Genomic DNA, 17,222 nt, shown 5'->3' on the forward strand with positions numbered 1-17,222 from the left:
AAAATCAAATGGAAATGGAAATATGTTAAACTCTTACAGTTCCTGTGTGTCTAATTCCTGCAAACACTGCAAAAAAAGGGGCAGCTTTCATGATACCAGAATGTAGAAGGTGGAAGGAATGGAAAGACAGAGTCCTGCTGTTTTGGTGTTGCAAATCCTCCCCTCCATTACTGGGAATAAAGAAGTGGCAACATTTTTTTTTTTTTCCTTCTTTCTCCAAGCAAAAGAGCCAAGTGTGACTATATTAAAACCTCATTTTAGTACTTTCCTATAAAGTTCACTCAAACTTCTTTAATTAGTGATTTAAGATGGTCTAGGTGATATTCTTCTATGAAGGATTCTGCTTGATTCAAAGCTTTTATTTTCACCAGAATAAGAATTATTTCTTTGACTTCATCCCTGAAAAAAAAACAAAAAAGCATTTTCCCTTTTAGAAATGCAATGTGTAAGGGCACAGTGAATCATAAGTAGTTAATCTGAAACAAAAACTTTACCTTATGCCAATATCTAAGATAGCATAAAATATTTAGATGCTACCTTCTCCACATAATCATGAAGTTCCAATACAGACTATTAATGGATGTATTCTGGCAAATTTTAATGTGAATGACTATAAAAAAGGAGAAAAGCATAGATCAAATCTATCAGAAATCTGACTTGTGGTTTGCTGCTACCAGCAGCTTATATGGGCTATACTTGCAGCAGTATTTATCCACAGATATCATCAAATGCTACAATTTGAGGTTTTAACTTTTTTCTTTTTGGAGAGGTGGTTTACCAGAATACCACTGTATTTAAGTCCTTAAACATCTAGTGCTGTGAATGAGATATCCAAAACGGAGATCTAGCTACTGCTGGGTAAATGCCAGGTTGCAGACCTGTACATAACAAATGTTGAGATTTTGAAATGGCTAGGAAAATTAAGAAGACATTAAAAACATGCTTGATAAGAGGCTTTTGATTTATAGTTTTAATTTTAAATTCCCCTGTGATACAGTTTTCTGGAAGTGCTTATTTTGGAAGAGATTTACATTTAAAAATATGAACTAATATGCATGAGGTGTGAATATAAAATACTGAGTGATTCTAAAGATCATACATGAAAATACCTCCTAACTCTTCAGTGACAGTCTTAGATTTTTAAAAGTAAAGTACAAATCTTTCTAAAAATTGCTGAGAATGGAACCCTAAACTATGCTTATGGAGGTACAAATAAAATATGCATTACCTGATTTCATCTGTAGATAATTTACGTGCAGACTGCAGTAAAAACTGGATGAAGTTTTCTAGCTGGGGAATAGATGTTCTCATGGCAGAATTTTGGAACCATTTTTCTGGTAAACATGCTGCTATCTGATAATCAAAATACATATTTTTAATGACAGTTATTATCTAAGGACTTTAGCTAACATAATTTCATTTAATCCTCATAGTACTCATGTTGGTTGAGTAGTATTCTTCCATTTTACAGTTCATGGTTAAATAACTTTTGAGAATTTCCCCTTTTTCTGTCAAGGTTTTATACTTTAAAAAAAATCATATTTTGATACCGAGAGCTTAAAATAGACTACTCTTTTTTTTTTTTTTTTTTTTTTTTGCAGTACGCGGGCCTCTCACTGTTGCGGCCTCTCCCACACAGTCTCTGGACACGCAGGCTCAGCGGCCATGGCTCACGGGCCCAGCCGCTCCGCGGCATGTGGGATCTTCCCAGACTGGGGCACGAACCCGTGTCCCCTGCATCGGCAGGCGGACTCTCAACCACTGTGCCACCAGGGAAGCCCTAGACTACTCTTTATAAATACTTCCTAGTACTTGTAATACTTTCAATACTCTGTATTCCTGAGCGATTAAATTGTACAAAACATTTATAACTAAACACCAGAAATGTGTAGACGCAAAACACTTTTAGTTAACATACCTACATTTGACCCTTAAACAATGCAGGGGTTACGGGCAGTGACCCATTTGCAGTCGAAAATCAGTGTATTAACTTTACAGTCGGCCCTCCATATCTCTGGTTCTGCATCCAAGGATTCAACCAACTGTGGATTGTGTAGTACTCTAGTATGTATTTACTGAAACAATCCATGTAGAAGTGGACCCATGCAGTTCAAACCTGTGTTGTTCAAGGGTCAACTGTATAAAATAGGTATATATATATATATATATATATATATATATATAAAAAGTGGAGAAAGTGTGGAAAACATGGCAGAAAAGATTTGGAACACAAGTAACTTTTTAAAACTGTTCACACTTAGATTAAGGAAAATTGATAAGAAGAAGCTCCAAGGTGTTTTTGATATTAGTGACTCATTAATTAATTTCTTATTATGCTGTAAATCTCTGAATCTTATTGTAAGGTATTAAATGCACTGTTGAGTTTTCTAATAAAAATGTTTAGAATTATCAAGGCAGTTCAATTATTCTCCTACTTTGGCATAAAATTATGCAATATAAAGGATATTAAATTGACCAAAAAGTCTATCCTCTTGTCACCTGACATATGGAAAATTTCCATTCATAACATAATGAGTAATTTCTTTATACCCATACTTCTTTCTTGGGCCCTAGCTGTGTGCTTATTTAATCAACAAATAATAATTGAGTGAATTATGTTTTTTTCTCTTGAAACTACTCTAGTCTTGATAGGAAGCATGTGAAAATACAAAAATAACAGTAATGGATAATAGAAAATGAGAAGTGCCATTAGAAGGGAACAGTGAAAGGAAGAAATGTGTTCAAGCAATGAGACATTTCCTCTGGTAAAGGGATGAGTCAGGGTTTGTTAAGGACACTATGTTTAGCATCTATTTCATATCTCATTTACAATTTATATATATATATATATATATATATATATATATATTTTTTTTTCCTGCGGTACGCAGGCCTCTCACTTCTGTGGCCTCTCCCATTGCGGAGCACAGGCTCCAGATGCTTAGGCTCAGCGGCCATGGCTCACAGGCCCAGCCGCTCCGCAGCATATGGGATCTTCCCGGACCGGGGCACAAACCCGTGTCCTCTGCATCAGCAGGCGGACTCTCAACCACTGCGCCACCAGGGAAGCCCAAAATAGGTACATTTAATATGATTTCACAGTAAGAAATTGGGTGAGTTTGTGTATAATCTACATGAAGAAATAAATCAAGGTCATTCTAAGATACACTGAGTGAAAAAAATTAATTATGGTTTCGATTTTCTTGTAATTTAATACATTGCTTTAAATGTCCATGGAAGCATAAAGAGTCAATGTATGTGCATTCATTTTTTTTCTTTTTGGGGGAAAATAACCCCAAACAACACTTATCATCATCATGTTAAAGGTAATACATGATTTGGGGAAAAGTTTTGGAAAAAAGGAAAAATGTTAACAAAATAGAAAAGAAAAACGTCCTCATAGCAGAAGGAAGAATTTTTTTAAAAAAGGAGAGAGAATGGGAGCAAGGAAAAATCTGAGATCATACTATTTAAAGAAATTCTTGGTTTTGCTATAGTTGGTAAGATCAACATCAGTACGTACTTCTAGAAAGTAGAAAGTTGCACCATATATATATTATAAAATATGTTAAATGAAAGTTCTGGAATGCACTCTTTCTAAAATAAATCTGACTGGTCAACACTGAAAACACAGTTGAGGAAAATGATTTATCCTATTTTTTAATCACCTTTTTCAGTTATCCAGAAAAAATACAGACACACTGATTGCCTAAGGCAGAAAGTCCTATAAGTCTTATCATGCAAACTGTATCTTTTTAAAGTTTAAAAACCAGCCCTTACTGGCTTGGAATTTAATGTCATTTGCCCTTGCTTTCCCCTTGTTTTGTACCACAAGTCTCAATAAAATTCTGAAGGAACTATCTAGCTTTTCCATAAATGATCCTGGGACTTATAAACACATTGTCTTGGCCTGGTTTTCTGGCCACAAGCTGTGGAGAGAATGTCATATATCCTCTTCCTTACTTTTGCATAGTAGAGCCTATGGTCAAAGAGAACTAAACTGAAACCTGAAACACACACAGGATGGATGATGACTGAAATTTCTGGTAGATAATGTAGTTTAAAACTACATGAAATAAAAACCACAGCTAGAAAAATGGAGGTTGTCTAGGAACTGCTATCTAATATTACATATATATTTATATTTTTAAAAATTTTATTTAAGAATGTAAATATTTTCCCACATTCTTAAAAAGTTTTCCTCATGACTTTTATCTTATGGATAGAAACTAATGTTTTTAGACATTTAGGTTCTTTCCAACTGTCATCTATTATAAATAATGCTACAATAATATTCTTTGTACGTAGAAACCTTTATGCACATCTGATTTTTTAACATAGGATAATTTCCTAGAAGTAAAACTGCTAAGTAAAAGGGTATAAACTTTAAAGGTTTTATATCAATCATGCCAAAATAGTCTCCAGAATTGTATTCCTCTTTCCACAGTGCAGAAACTATTTCCCAGAATTGCCACTCCATACGTTTTAGATGAATGGTATCCCTGGAATGATGTGGGGCTGTTGTTTCCCTGTGCTTATGACAATACTGGAAATTATAATGGAAATAACAGCAAAAAATTTGCCAGCATAACAGGTAAAAACAATATCCTTACTGTATTATTTGCAATTCTCTGATTATTAGTACTGTTAATATTTTCCACATGTTTAGAAGTTATCTTTGCATATTCTTTTTTTGGTGAATTAGGCAATTCACCATGTTGCATGTCTTTTGGTCATTTTCAATAAGAATATTTGAATTGTTTACTGCTTTTTAAAAATGTGGGTATTTATCCTCGTTATGCACTGTAACTTATTTTTCTGTTTTTCAACTATCTTTTTAACTTTTCGTTATAGAAAATTTCAAAAATAAACAACAGGAGAAAGAATAAGTATAGTGAGCCCAATGAACCCATCTTCCAGTTTTAACAATAATCAAATAATCCTGATACATTTTTGGTTTACTGAAGTTTTATATTTTTGTCAAATCTATTATTTTTTCTCACCATTTTTGCTTTTAAGTTCAGAAAGGACTCCCTTAACATCAGGTATAGTCATTTATCTTCTTAGTACAATATTTTATAGTTTCATTTTTTCACACTTAATTCTTTACTTCACCTGTAATTTACATTGGTATGTAGTGAGAGGTGAGGATCTAACATTCATTTTGTAAACAGCTAACCAGTATACTTTTTTAAAATACTGGGTTATTCTGGGTTTCTAGTCTGCTAAATTAATTTGTTGTTAATGTGAGTACCATAATTTTAATTATTTTGCTACAAAATTGATTTTAATAACTAAATTTTAAAAATGATAAAATTAGAATCAGTTTCTACACAACTTACCTGGTTGCACTTTTTAACAACATCTGGCCCAGGTATGGCATTGAGAAGAGCTATAATAAGATAACGATTCAGCAGCTTCCCTAGACCTAGCTCTTGCAAGGTGTCTTCTGGGAGGAGTTCATTCCAAAGAAAAATATTGCGGAAGAGCTAAAACACAATAAAGTGTCAAGTGACTATGTACCTTTTCTCCAAAGGAAAACCGTAGTAGTATCCAACAAACATAAAAAGTTGGTCAAACTCTTTTAAACTCTCACTACAATTGGCACTTTTGGAACCGTAAATTTTAGAATCAACAGAAAACATTTCTAAATAAACACTTGATTCTTTCCAACCTCCATATATTTGTTCATCCTATTTTCATTTTTTTAGGACAACTGCTCAAAATCTATTTCAAATTACCTTGCTGGAGCCTTTCCTGATCAATAATCTTCCCTCTCAATCCATACTCTCCTGGAGGCTCGGGCCATCAGATACAAGACCACAGGACCTCAGGATTCATAAAAGCACTGCTGTTAAAGCCAGTGCTACTGTTACCAACGTGTGACCTTGAGAAATCAATCAAACCTGAGAACCGCACTGCTCTAATATAGAAAATAAGATTAATAATAACCTGTGACTTTGGAGATACCTTGGGTAAAATACTTTTTTTTTTTTTTTTTTTTTTTAACATCTTTATTGGGGTATAATTGCTTTATAATTGCTTTAATTTAAAATACTTTTAAGAAAATCTAATAAAAGTAACATGGGTTGCATTTCCCTCCTCTAAATGCAGATCTTTCTGTGAATTTTATGGTATCTTCCACTTTCTTTCCAGTAACATATGTATCACGCTAGGTGCTAAACTACATCCAATTGTACTAATATGCAATGCCTTTTCACAATGTCATTTTTGATGTTGCTCCCTCTTCTTGAAAAGCCTTTTCCCTGACTCAACCACATGACAAGTATTGATTCACCCTATCAAAATTGTTCTTGCTGAGGTCACCCATTACCTTATCATCATCAAATCCAGTAAAAAAATTTCAGTCTTCTTTCTAATTCTCTTCAGTGGCATTAACACTGTTTTCGTTCTTGAAAGCCCTTCACTTAGTTTCCCTGATGCCACCCTCTTATGACCATTCTTAGTTTCACGACTCATTCTTAAGGCCTCTCTGAAGATTCCACTTTCTCTGTCCACCTCTTATCTCAGTATCTCCTAAGGGTCTATCCTTAGCCTTCTTCTCATGCTTCATGCAATCTCCTCAGAGGTTGTCATTCATGACCATGCCTCCAAATACTGCCTATATGTGGTTGACTCCCAAATCTCCAGCTCAGATCTGTCCCCTGCAATTCAGAATCATATATCCAATTGCCTCCATTTGTCCCATAGATATTAAATTCACTATGTCCAAAACAGATCTTATCTCTCCTCCCAAACCTTTGCTTCTTCCTGTAACCCCTCCAGTGCCCTCAAAGAATGTCATCATAAGTTACCAGGTTGCCAAAGTCAAAAACTTGACTAACACCCTACATTCTTCATACGTAATTAATATCTTTTGAATCCATCTTTTCCTTACCTTCCTTTGCCACTGACTTAGCACCGACTTCATCCTGTTTCATTTAGACCAGGGGTGAGACAACTATGGCTTATGAGTTAAATACAGCTTACTGCCTGTTTTTGTAGAGTTGCTGAACTAAGAATGTTTATTTATTATTTATGTATTAAAATATTTATTTATTTGGCTGCGTCAGGTCTTAGTTGCGGCATGAGGGATCTTCATTGCAGCATGCGGGACTGTGGCACGTGGGCTCTTTTAGTTGTGGTATGTGGACTCTTAGCTGCGGCATGGGAGATCTAGTTCCCTGACCAGGGATCAAACCCAGGCCCCTGCATTGGGAGCATGGAGTCTTAACCACTGGACTGCCAGGGAAGTCCCAAGAATGTTTTTTATAATTTTAAATGATAGTAAAGTTTACTGAACCAAAGACATGCGCTCATTTGTTTACATATTGTCTGACTGTTTGTACTACAGTGGAGGAGCTGAACAGTTCAACAGAGACCATATGACCTACAAAGCCTGAAATATTTACTGTCTGGTCCTTTACAGAATTTTGCTGATCTTCACTCTATAGTAAACTTTTTAAAAAATGAAAACAATTATTTTTATTTCTGCCGTTTTCTGCTTACCTTTAGACCTGACCAGAACTGTCTTTCTTGGAACTTTGAATGTGGTGACATTCTGTTTTCTACAGCACTAATTTGAAGCAAAAGAAAGAGAAAGAAGAAAATGCAAATGACTGTTCATCTTTCAGAAACAGAGTTTAAAAACCTGAATGGTTTTGTTTTTTTAAAATCAACCAAACTAAGCCTTAACAGAATATAAAAGGAGGTGCTCTGGGGATATCTACTAAAATTACAAATGCATGCACACTTTGACTCAATAAATCCATGTCTGAGAATGCCTTCTGTAGATACATTTCCACATGTACTGAATAAAATGTCCATAAAATTATTCCCAACATTGTTAGTAATGGTTTACTGCTTACATGCTCATCAATTACAGTACATCTATATAATGGCATATTGTACAGCTTAAAAAAGACTGAGGAAACAACTTATGTGATGACATAAAAAGATCTCAAAGATGTACTAAGTCAAAAAAGTAAGGTACAAAACAATGGTTATGACTACAATATACTTACTTTATAAGTAAATATATAAAAAAGGAGAGGAAAATAAGATTAATTCTAATTGCATTATAAGTATTAAAATTCTGTAAGTATTTAATTCTAATTGCGTAAAGAAATTCTGAAAAGGTAAAAAAAATTACCAACATTGAGCATTCTTGCATGCATGTATGTGTACAGAGAAGGAAGGGCAAAAACTGGGTGGATGGAGGTCAGGAATGGGAGGGAGTAAGACTTTTCATTTTAAACATAAACAAAATTTAAAAATATACATTCATACTTTTTAACCATGGGACTATATTACTTATCTAAAATATGACAAACCTTACTGGGGGGGAATTTTTACATGCAGGCGTCTCTTCAGGATTCACATTAACTAGCAAGCTTAGAAGTTCCTTTCTTTTCTTTCCATACAGCTCTTCCATCCTTTAAGTACTCTACAGCTTCAGTTCATGATCCATTACTATAACTGATGCCTTCTTAACAAATGTAAGAATATGTATCAAATACTACTTGTTTGATCATTTAAAGGTAAATACAGAATTCAAAGATGCAGTTTCTGGCCCCTCAGTGATGTTCCAGGCCTTATGCTGGGCTTTCCGTGTCAGGCATTGTTCTGAGCACTCTATTCATCTTCACAATGTCCTGTGAGGTAGGCGTTAATTTAATGCCCAATTTTATATACAAGGACACTGATGCACAGAAAGGCCCAAGGTCAAATATCTAGTAATGGTGAATCTGGGCTCCAGAATCTGTGGTTCTAAGCACTCTGCCATGCCAACTGTCATGTTCTTAGGAATATCATTAACCACCACCCCCAACCATAAAAACCCCCTAAAACCTATGTCCAAGTGCCAGACATCATACACGGCAATACAAAAGGTGACTGAAAAATATTTGTTGAAATCTCAATTTGCATCTTAATAGGTATGTGTGTTTTGTAAACACTTAATACATTTAGTTTCTTCTACATTACACTCTTAAATGAATCTGTATTGCAGGGGTAACTATTTCATAAAATCTAGAAATTAGCAACTCTTACCTCTCTGGATATAGAGGAATAAAAACATCATCATCTATTGCCTTCTTCATTCTTGAAACAATGGGTTTAAGTAAATCCTATTTTTAAAACATTTAAAAGCATTACTGATTGTTACAGGTAGAAATGTGTTTACCAAAAGAAGCAATTTTAACAGAATAGTGCAAATTTGTACACACAGACTTAGGTGTTAAAATAACTATCAATTAGGTACAAGAGGACTTCATTCATCCATGTTGTTGCATGTTGCAGTAGTTGGTGCCTTTTCACTGCAGCACAATATTCTGTTGCATGATGGAACATTTATTTAGATGGTCTTCAGTTTAGGGGTTACTATGAATCATGTTGCTATAAAAGTTCTTGTAGAACATGTCTTTTAGTATGCATGGGCATACAATTCTAATGGGCATATGTAGAGATAGAATTGCTGGAATACAGTTCATGTTTATATGTTCAACTTTGTACAGAATGCCAAATTGTTTTCTGAAATAGTGGTATGCCATTTATATTCCCCCTAGCCATGTATGAAAAATCCTGTTTCTCTACACCCTTACTAAATCCTGGTATTTTTAGGGTTTTTAAATACTTGCAATTCTGGTGAGTATGTAGTCATATTCTATTATGTTTTAATTTTAATTTTCCTATTGAGTAATATGATGTTGAGCATCTTCTCATATTCTTATTTACCATTTGGATATGCCCCTTTGCAAAGTATGCAATTAAGATGCTTGTCTACATATGTTTTTTTAAAATTTAAATTAGGTTCTATCTCTTATTGATTTGTAGATGCTTTATAAATATGGTTTCTTCACTGGTTTGTCAATATCCTCTGACATAGTATATTCACTTTGGCAAACTCATTTTATTGTTTGTATATCAAAAATTGAAAATAACCAAAACATTGAATCATGGGAACTTTTAAGGACATCATGTTATGTCCATCCAGTGCATGAAATATTTAGCTAAAGTTTATGAAGACTGCAGTAACATGCAAATTTAAATGTTTAATATTTAAGTGGAAGAAGTAGGATATGAGTGTACATGTCCATTAGTATTAAAATTCTGAAATAAAAGGTAGGTTGAAAATATCCTACAATGGTATCAGTCTTTGTACTAGGATAAAAATTTCTATAATAAGATACTGGTCTTACACTTAAAAAAGGAATCCACATTTGAAAAATGGAAACGGCATACTACATACTAGAGGGAAAGTTATTTTTTTAAGTCAGTGACAATGTGTGTAGCACAAATTAAGCTGTCATATACCCTATACTAAGCAAGTTACTCATAAATGTAGAATTCAACCAAATATATTTTTTCATAAAAGGTGTATCTAACTGAAGTCCTGTTTCTCTTTTCACTTAAATATCTGTAACATATTCCTCAAATGGCTGCATATCAATATTAACATTAAAAACAAAAACTCAATTTTCTTTTACTCTCTCAAACATTTTGAATTTTTATTTTTTTGAGGTACGCGGGCCTCTCACTGTTGTGATCTCTCCCGCTGCGGAGCACAGGCTCCAGACGCGCAGGCTCAGTGGCCATGGCTCACGGGCCCAGCCGCTCCGTGGCATGTGGGATCTTCCCAGACTGGTGCGAACCTGTGTCCCCTGCATCGGCAGGCGGACTCTCAACCACTGCGCCACCAGGGAAGCCCTCATGAATTCTTTTAAAATACAATTATGCTTTGATTTTTTTCCACTTAATGTAAATGACTTTGAATCTCAGCCTTGATAAATATTTCCATATTAATTTTTGTTTCTTAAAAATAGTTCTCTAAACAATGCTATAAAGGACTTTATTGAGTCAAATGACAGAAGTAGAATATGGATGGTAGACTAAGCACTGTTAAATTTACTGAAATTGCTATAACTGTACTCTGGTTATTTAACAGACTATCCTTAACAAATATGCAACTTACTCTCAAAGTGTTCAGGAGAAAAAAAATCTGTGTGTGTGTGTGTGTGTGTGTGTGTGTGTGTGTGTGTGTGTATCTAATGGGAGAGCAAACACTAATGCAAATGGGGCAAAGTATTAACGACAAGTCAATCTGGGTAAAAGGCCTATGAATATGCTATTTTTATTCATGAGAGCTTTCTGTAAGTTTGTCATTATTTCCAAATAATTGTTTAAAACAAAAGAAAACTTAAATTCACATATTTTATAACTCGGAGCTCATTAACTTTTCCAAGTAGTAAAATACCTTTGGTGGAAAAACAAAGTTCTCTAAAGCGTAAAGTTTTAACAACTACACACACTTCTGTACACAGACTTTATTTTTATTTTATTATTTTTATTTTCTTATTGAAAGGTTCTTTAAATTCTATAATGCTTTACAATTTTCAAAATGATAAAAATTTCAAAATGATAAAAATATGGGATGCTTCACGAATCTGTGTGTCATCCTTGCACAAGAGCCATCCTAATCTGTGTATCATACCAATTTTATTATGTGTGTTGCCGAAGTGAGCACTGTATAGAGACTCTAAAACAGCTCTGAAAAGGCACCTCAAAGCTCTAGCTAGTAGTTTTTATGATGCTCTGCATATCCATAGTGATAATCCTGGGTGGCATGGGCAGATGTTGAGGCCCTCAGGGGAGAATGAGAGTAGGTGCTCACCACAGCAAGAGCAGCATTACTTTTGTGTGTGTCTGTGTACAGGGGTGTGTAAGACTTTATTTGAAAAAGTTTCTGTGGATAGAAAAAGAAATTTGAAAACTACCAATCTATCTAAGCATTCATCTGATGTCACTTTCACATTTCCACTAACCGGTCAACCAACCTATGCACTATCCCCTGAGGCTATGCATAACTTCGGGCATCTTTTGACTATTAGATTTCAGTTAATGAGAAACTAACTTCTCTCCCCTACACCTTCCACATGTTGGTCCCGGTTACTTCTCAGGATCATGCAGAGCAAATCTAATCATCCTTCCATATGAAAACTCTTCAGGTTTCAGATTGATATCTCACTTTTCTACATTTTCTCCTTCCCATAGCATCTTAGACACTCTCCATTTAATATACTTTAACCTAAAATTAAATGCAAAATACCCAGGGAAGTCTTACTTGTGAGGAAAGCACATACAACATTTTTACTCAAAAGAGCAGACACCTAGTAGGATGAACTCCCATTAGTCTTTCTGCTACTCAAGTGACACTGTTGACTCATATTGGGTTTATGGTCGATTATAATCCCTCTCTGTGTTACCTATGGTTGCTTCAAAGCTGTGCCTCTCTCATCCTGTATTTATGCAGTTGAATTTTTGAACACAATGGTAGGACATATGTATATTCCTTTTACATTTTATGTTTTGAGAGTCAGTCCATTTTCTCAGTATTTTGAAATTCTTTTGGATTCTAATTCTATTATCCATAGATCTATGACAGAATTCCTAGCTTTCTGCCATTGAGAAATTTTATTAGCATGTATTTTACATCTTCATCCAGTTCAATAAACATACTGAACAGGACAAAGCTGAGAAGATTCTGGCCCTATGGGTCAGTATTCTTTAGGTATACTCTACCAGTTTTCTTTATATCTAACTATACCATATCTTTTCCCATTTGATCCGTAAGAAAAACTCAACATATTTAAATACATTATCTTCTGTACCTGTACAGTACCTTATTTATCAGTGAAAGTAACTGAGATAATATGGAAGAATATGCTTTGATAAACAGTTGTTTGTATTTAGGAACCCCATCAATGAAAGATTACAGTAAACACTGCTTTCTTATCTTAAGTGCTCGTAATCCATCTCTGTAATAATCTATTTTAGAACATTAACCAGAATCAAAACTATTCTCATCAGACATTAGTTTACAGAATCATTTGCTTTTCACTTCAAAATCAGGAACTATGCTGTCTGACTTGTTCTTCTGGAACCTTTCTCATTCTCTTCAATTCTTAAATATCACTGAAAAAAACAGAGTGAGCTCACTGGCAAACTGTGTTACTAGCCTGGAATATTACGTAGTACACTGATTCTCAAGTAGGGATAATTTTGCCATGCCTCAGAATATTTTATAAGTCTAGAGATATTTTTGGTTGTCAAGATGGGGAAGTGCTACTGGCATCTAGTGAGTAGAGGCCAGGGGAACTTAATGCATAGGACAGCCTCCCACAAAGAACTATCTGTTCCAAATGCCAAGAGTGCCAAAGTTGAAAAGTCCTGATGTAGTTCTAGTCTCCTACGAATGCAAAGACTCCATTTTCAACATTCAGAGTGAGAGGGCTTCCAGAATTAAAATTACCAGTATAAAAACTTCATGAGTGAATCCATAACACCATTGAAAGACTAGTGGTTACAAAGTGCTGGGCCTGCCACTTTAATCTTTTAAAAGTGACTTGGAACTCTGGGCCCCAGCTTCTTCACCTGTAAAATGCAATTAAAGACCAACACATTTTACAAGGTTGTGAGGATCAAATGAGAAAATGTGAAAGTGTTTAAAAAATGGCAAAGCACTATTTACATTTGGGCTATAGTTAAATAATCCCACATAGAGAGCAAATACAGGGCTATATAGCTGCTTCCTTGTAGCTCTAACCTACTAATCTTGGTTCTATGCTTTATAACAATACAGAATAAATCTATCCCTTCTTCAAATATAAACACTATCTCTATGCACATCTTCTTTTTAGTTGAATCTCTCTAATTTCTGCATGATTTTCACATGTTTTTATCCTGTTGTGGGTAAGTGGAAAATACCCTTTCTCCATCAGTTGCTACTGTTCAAATCCTATTCCTTCCTTCAGGTCCCTGCTCAAATGCCACATCTAACAAAAATTCTTTCACTGCAGAAAGTAAATTATCTCTCCTGCCTCTCTTTTGAGGTTCATAGCCCTTTATCTGGGCCACTCATGGGGAGGCAATGTGGTCAGTGAGATGAGCCTGGGCTTTAAAGTAAGACTAACAACCAAGGTACAAATCCTAGTTCTGACTCAAGGCTCTACTGTGAACAACTTTTCAAGATTCAGATTCTTCAACTGTAAGATTAAGCTATCACCGTTGTTAATAGGATTGCTGGGACTAAGTGGGATGATACAGGAAAAAGACCTAACAGAGTGCCTAGTACATTGCAGGAGTCAGATAAACAAGTACTCCTTGTCACTCCCACTTACTTCCTATTTGAAATAACAGTTTATGTACATCTTGTTTCCTCTAAGATAACATGCTTCTTAAAGGCAGAATCATGCTGGTATCCCTATTCTCCCTCTTATTTCTTACAGCTTCCCTCCTTCATGACAGCAATTCCAAGTGCTAAAACTTACTGGTGTTCAGAATATGAATATGACATGTCTCCTTGCTTTTTCAACCACCTTGGTTATTCCACTCTGGGTACCCTCCAGTCTGTCAATCTCTCTCTTAATTCTCTTAAAACTCAACGTAAAATTGGTTTACTTATTTAACTGCATAAGTATACAATATTATTATCAACAAACAGAATAAGAAAGAGTACTACAATAAGAGTAAGATTCAACACTCTCAAAAGAGCCTCTAAAAAGTTCCTTCAGGGGGGCTTCCCTGGTGGCGCAGTGGTTGGGAGTCTGCCTGCCGATGCAGGGGACACGGGCTCGTGCCCCGGTCTGGGAGGATCCCACATGCCGCTGGGCGGCTGGGCCCGTGAGCCATGGCTGCTGATCCTGCGTGTCTGGAGGCTGTGCTCCGCAACGGGAGAGGCCACAGCAGTGAGAGGCCCACGTACCGCAAAAAAAAAAAAAAAGTTCCTTCCTCTTTATGTCTTATGTTCAGTGAAACATAATTCTAAATTATGCCAAGATGAGAATCTATCCTATTGAAGCTTGAATCCTCAAAGAGATTACTGTTCTCAACTTTGGCAGATTATAGAAAACTAGTTAGTATAATGAATGTTAGCCTAGTTTTAAAATCATTGTTAAAGTAAGGTCATAATACTACTAGACTTTTGCCAAAAAACGAAGGTAATCAGTATTTTTTTCTTTTAGAAGGAATGAATTTGCACTAATATATTTATGCCTTTTCGTCTCTGCAGGGCCAATGTATATTCACAAACCTGAAACACAGCTGGCTGGGCCATGAGAACACAAATCAGACCACTGAACAGAGAGAAATAAGCTAATAAGAATGAAAGTAATAATCTGGATCTTACTGAATGCATAAGCATTACCATTCCTGTAAGAATGTTCAGAAATATCAAGGTGTGTTCTTTCATCTTAATAATTATAAAGGGCAAAAAATGGTCAATCCTAAATATTTTTCCCTGAATAGTTTTCTGGTAATTACTTCTTCTGCATCTTCTGTAAACAAAGATTTATAATAAATTATATTGATTTACAAATGTATCAAGAAATTCATAATTCTAGAAATTACCTGTTTGCCTTTACTAATAACTTCATTTTCACAAGTGGAATGTTCTTCAAGAATTATTCTGCTCTGTGTTATTAAATTTGTTGTCTGTGAGGTTGACAAGGGATCCCAAATGAATTCTACAAAGTCTGAAACAAAAATTTTTGGTGGTGCACAATTTAGTTACTAGACTGAGCTTTGCTTGTCACATATAAACAATTGAGGCCTTTGGCGAACACTACTTCCCTCCTTATGTGGTTTAAAATCCATGACAATCAGCACCATTACGTACTTGCATACACTCTCTTTCGTTGCAGTCTGGCTCAACTGCAACCCTAGTTAAATCACCTTGTCACAGCATCTGTGCCTGCAACCATGTGGCTACAACATGGCTGGAAAAAAATACACTTTAAATTGATCACCATGAAACTCCAGTGAGAGCTTAATGCTGCCCAGCAATCACATTCTGTTTCCCTGGCCCATTCTCTTTCCCTCTGGCCTAGACAATTATTTCCTGCCTTATCCTTCCTCCTTGCTCTCAGTTAATAGACTTTACTTTTCCAGATGACTATTTCTTACGTTTTCTTTTCTCCACACTTGCTCTCACTCTCAGTTGATTACTTCCCCATTTGATGAGAAAAATAGAATCAATCAGAAGAGAAGCTCCACAAGCTCCTCCTACAGCATCTACACAACTACCAGCACCTGTGCTCATAAACTCTAACTTGTCTCCCATTCCTATGGACGAAGCACTACACTCCTTGCCAAGGCCAACCCTTTATTTGTACAAAAGACCCCAACCCCTTTAGCTTTCTTGAAGATCCTGTTCCTGGAATTCTGCCCTCTCACTGCCACTGGATCTTTTCTATCACTCTACAATTATTTCTCTTGTATTAAAAATAATCCCTCTCTTGACCCTACTTTCCCCTCCAGTGCTGCCTTCTTTCCTTCATTTTATAACAAAATTACTCAAAAAACTTCCTATCTCCAATTTCTCTCCTCAAACTCCTGAATTCACTTCAGTTAGGCCTTACCTTCAACTATTCTCCTAAACTACTCTTACCAAGTCACAGATAACCTTCACATTTGTAAAATCTAATGGTTGATTCTACTCCCCATCTGATTTATCAGCAACAATTGCAACACTTTTCTTTACTTGGCTTCCAGGATACTACTCCCGTTTCCCACCTACCTCTCTGGTCTCCTTTACTGTCTGCTTGTCATCTTGTTGACTTTCTAAATGCTGGAGTACCTCAGGACTCTGGTCACTTGCCTTCTCTTTCCTATTTATATTTATACTTTATACAGAATTCAACCACTTTCCAGCCACCTCCACTTTTAACACTCAAGCCTAAGCTACTATCATCTGTTGCTTGGATTACTGCAAAAGCTTCCTAACTGGTCTGCCTACAGTTCATTCTCAACACAATAACCAGAGTAATTCTGTTAAAATGTTAAGGCAGATCTCGTCACTTCTCTGCTCTAAACTCTCCAACTGCTTCTCACTCTTTCACTTAAGTAGAAGTCCTTACAAATGATTATAAGGCCCCACATGACACAACCAGTCATCCTGCTCGCCTCTTCTTAGTCTCCCCCTTGCTCACTCTACTAAAGTTACCCTGGCTTATGTGCTGTTTTTCAAGCAAATCAGGCTAGCTCCTGCCTCAGGGCCTTTGTACTTGCTGTTTCTGCTGCCTTGGATGCTGTTACCTCAGATATCCACATGGCCCACTTCTTTACTTCCTTTTGGAATCTGCTCATTTGTGACCTTCCCAGGAAAGCTTTCCCTGGTCAACCTATTTTAAATTGCACTACTCTTTCATAATTTGTATCTCTTTCCC

General features: G+C 35.7%; 1 protein-coding gene across 1 annotated transcript in view; it reads right to left on the reverse strand.

Moving 5' to 3' along the window:
- Positions 1 to 281: 281 nt before the first annotated feature.
- Positions 282 to 17,222, reverse strand: part of GCFC2 (GC-rich sequence DNA-binding factor 2) — a 70,979-nt gene continuing 54,038 nt past the window's right edge. Inside the window, 6 exon segments of the mRNA XM_007445536.1 lie at positions 282 to 399; positions 1,229 to 1,353; positions 5,343 to 5,489; positions 7,510 to 7,576; positions 9,052 to 9,128; positions 15,406 to 15,530. Coding sequence (XP_007445598.1) covers positions 282 to 399; positions 1,229 to 1,353; positions 5,343 to 5,489; positions 7,510 to 7,576; positions 9,052 to 9,128; positions 15,406 to 15,530 — 659 coding nt within the window.

This window comes from Lipotes vexillifer, unplaced genomic scaffold (genome assembly GCF_000442215.2).
Source record: "Lipotes vexillifer unplaced genomic scaffold, Lipotes_vexillifer_v1.1 scaffold667, whole genome shotgun sequence".
Lineage (NCBI taxonomy): Eukaryota > Metazoa > Chordata > Mammalia > Artiodactyla > Lipotidae > Lipotes > Lipotes vexillifer.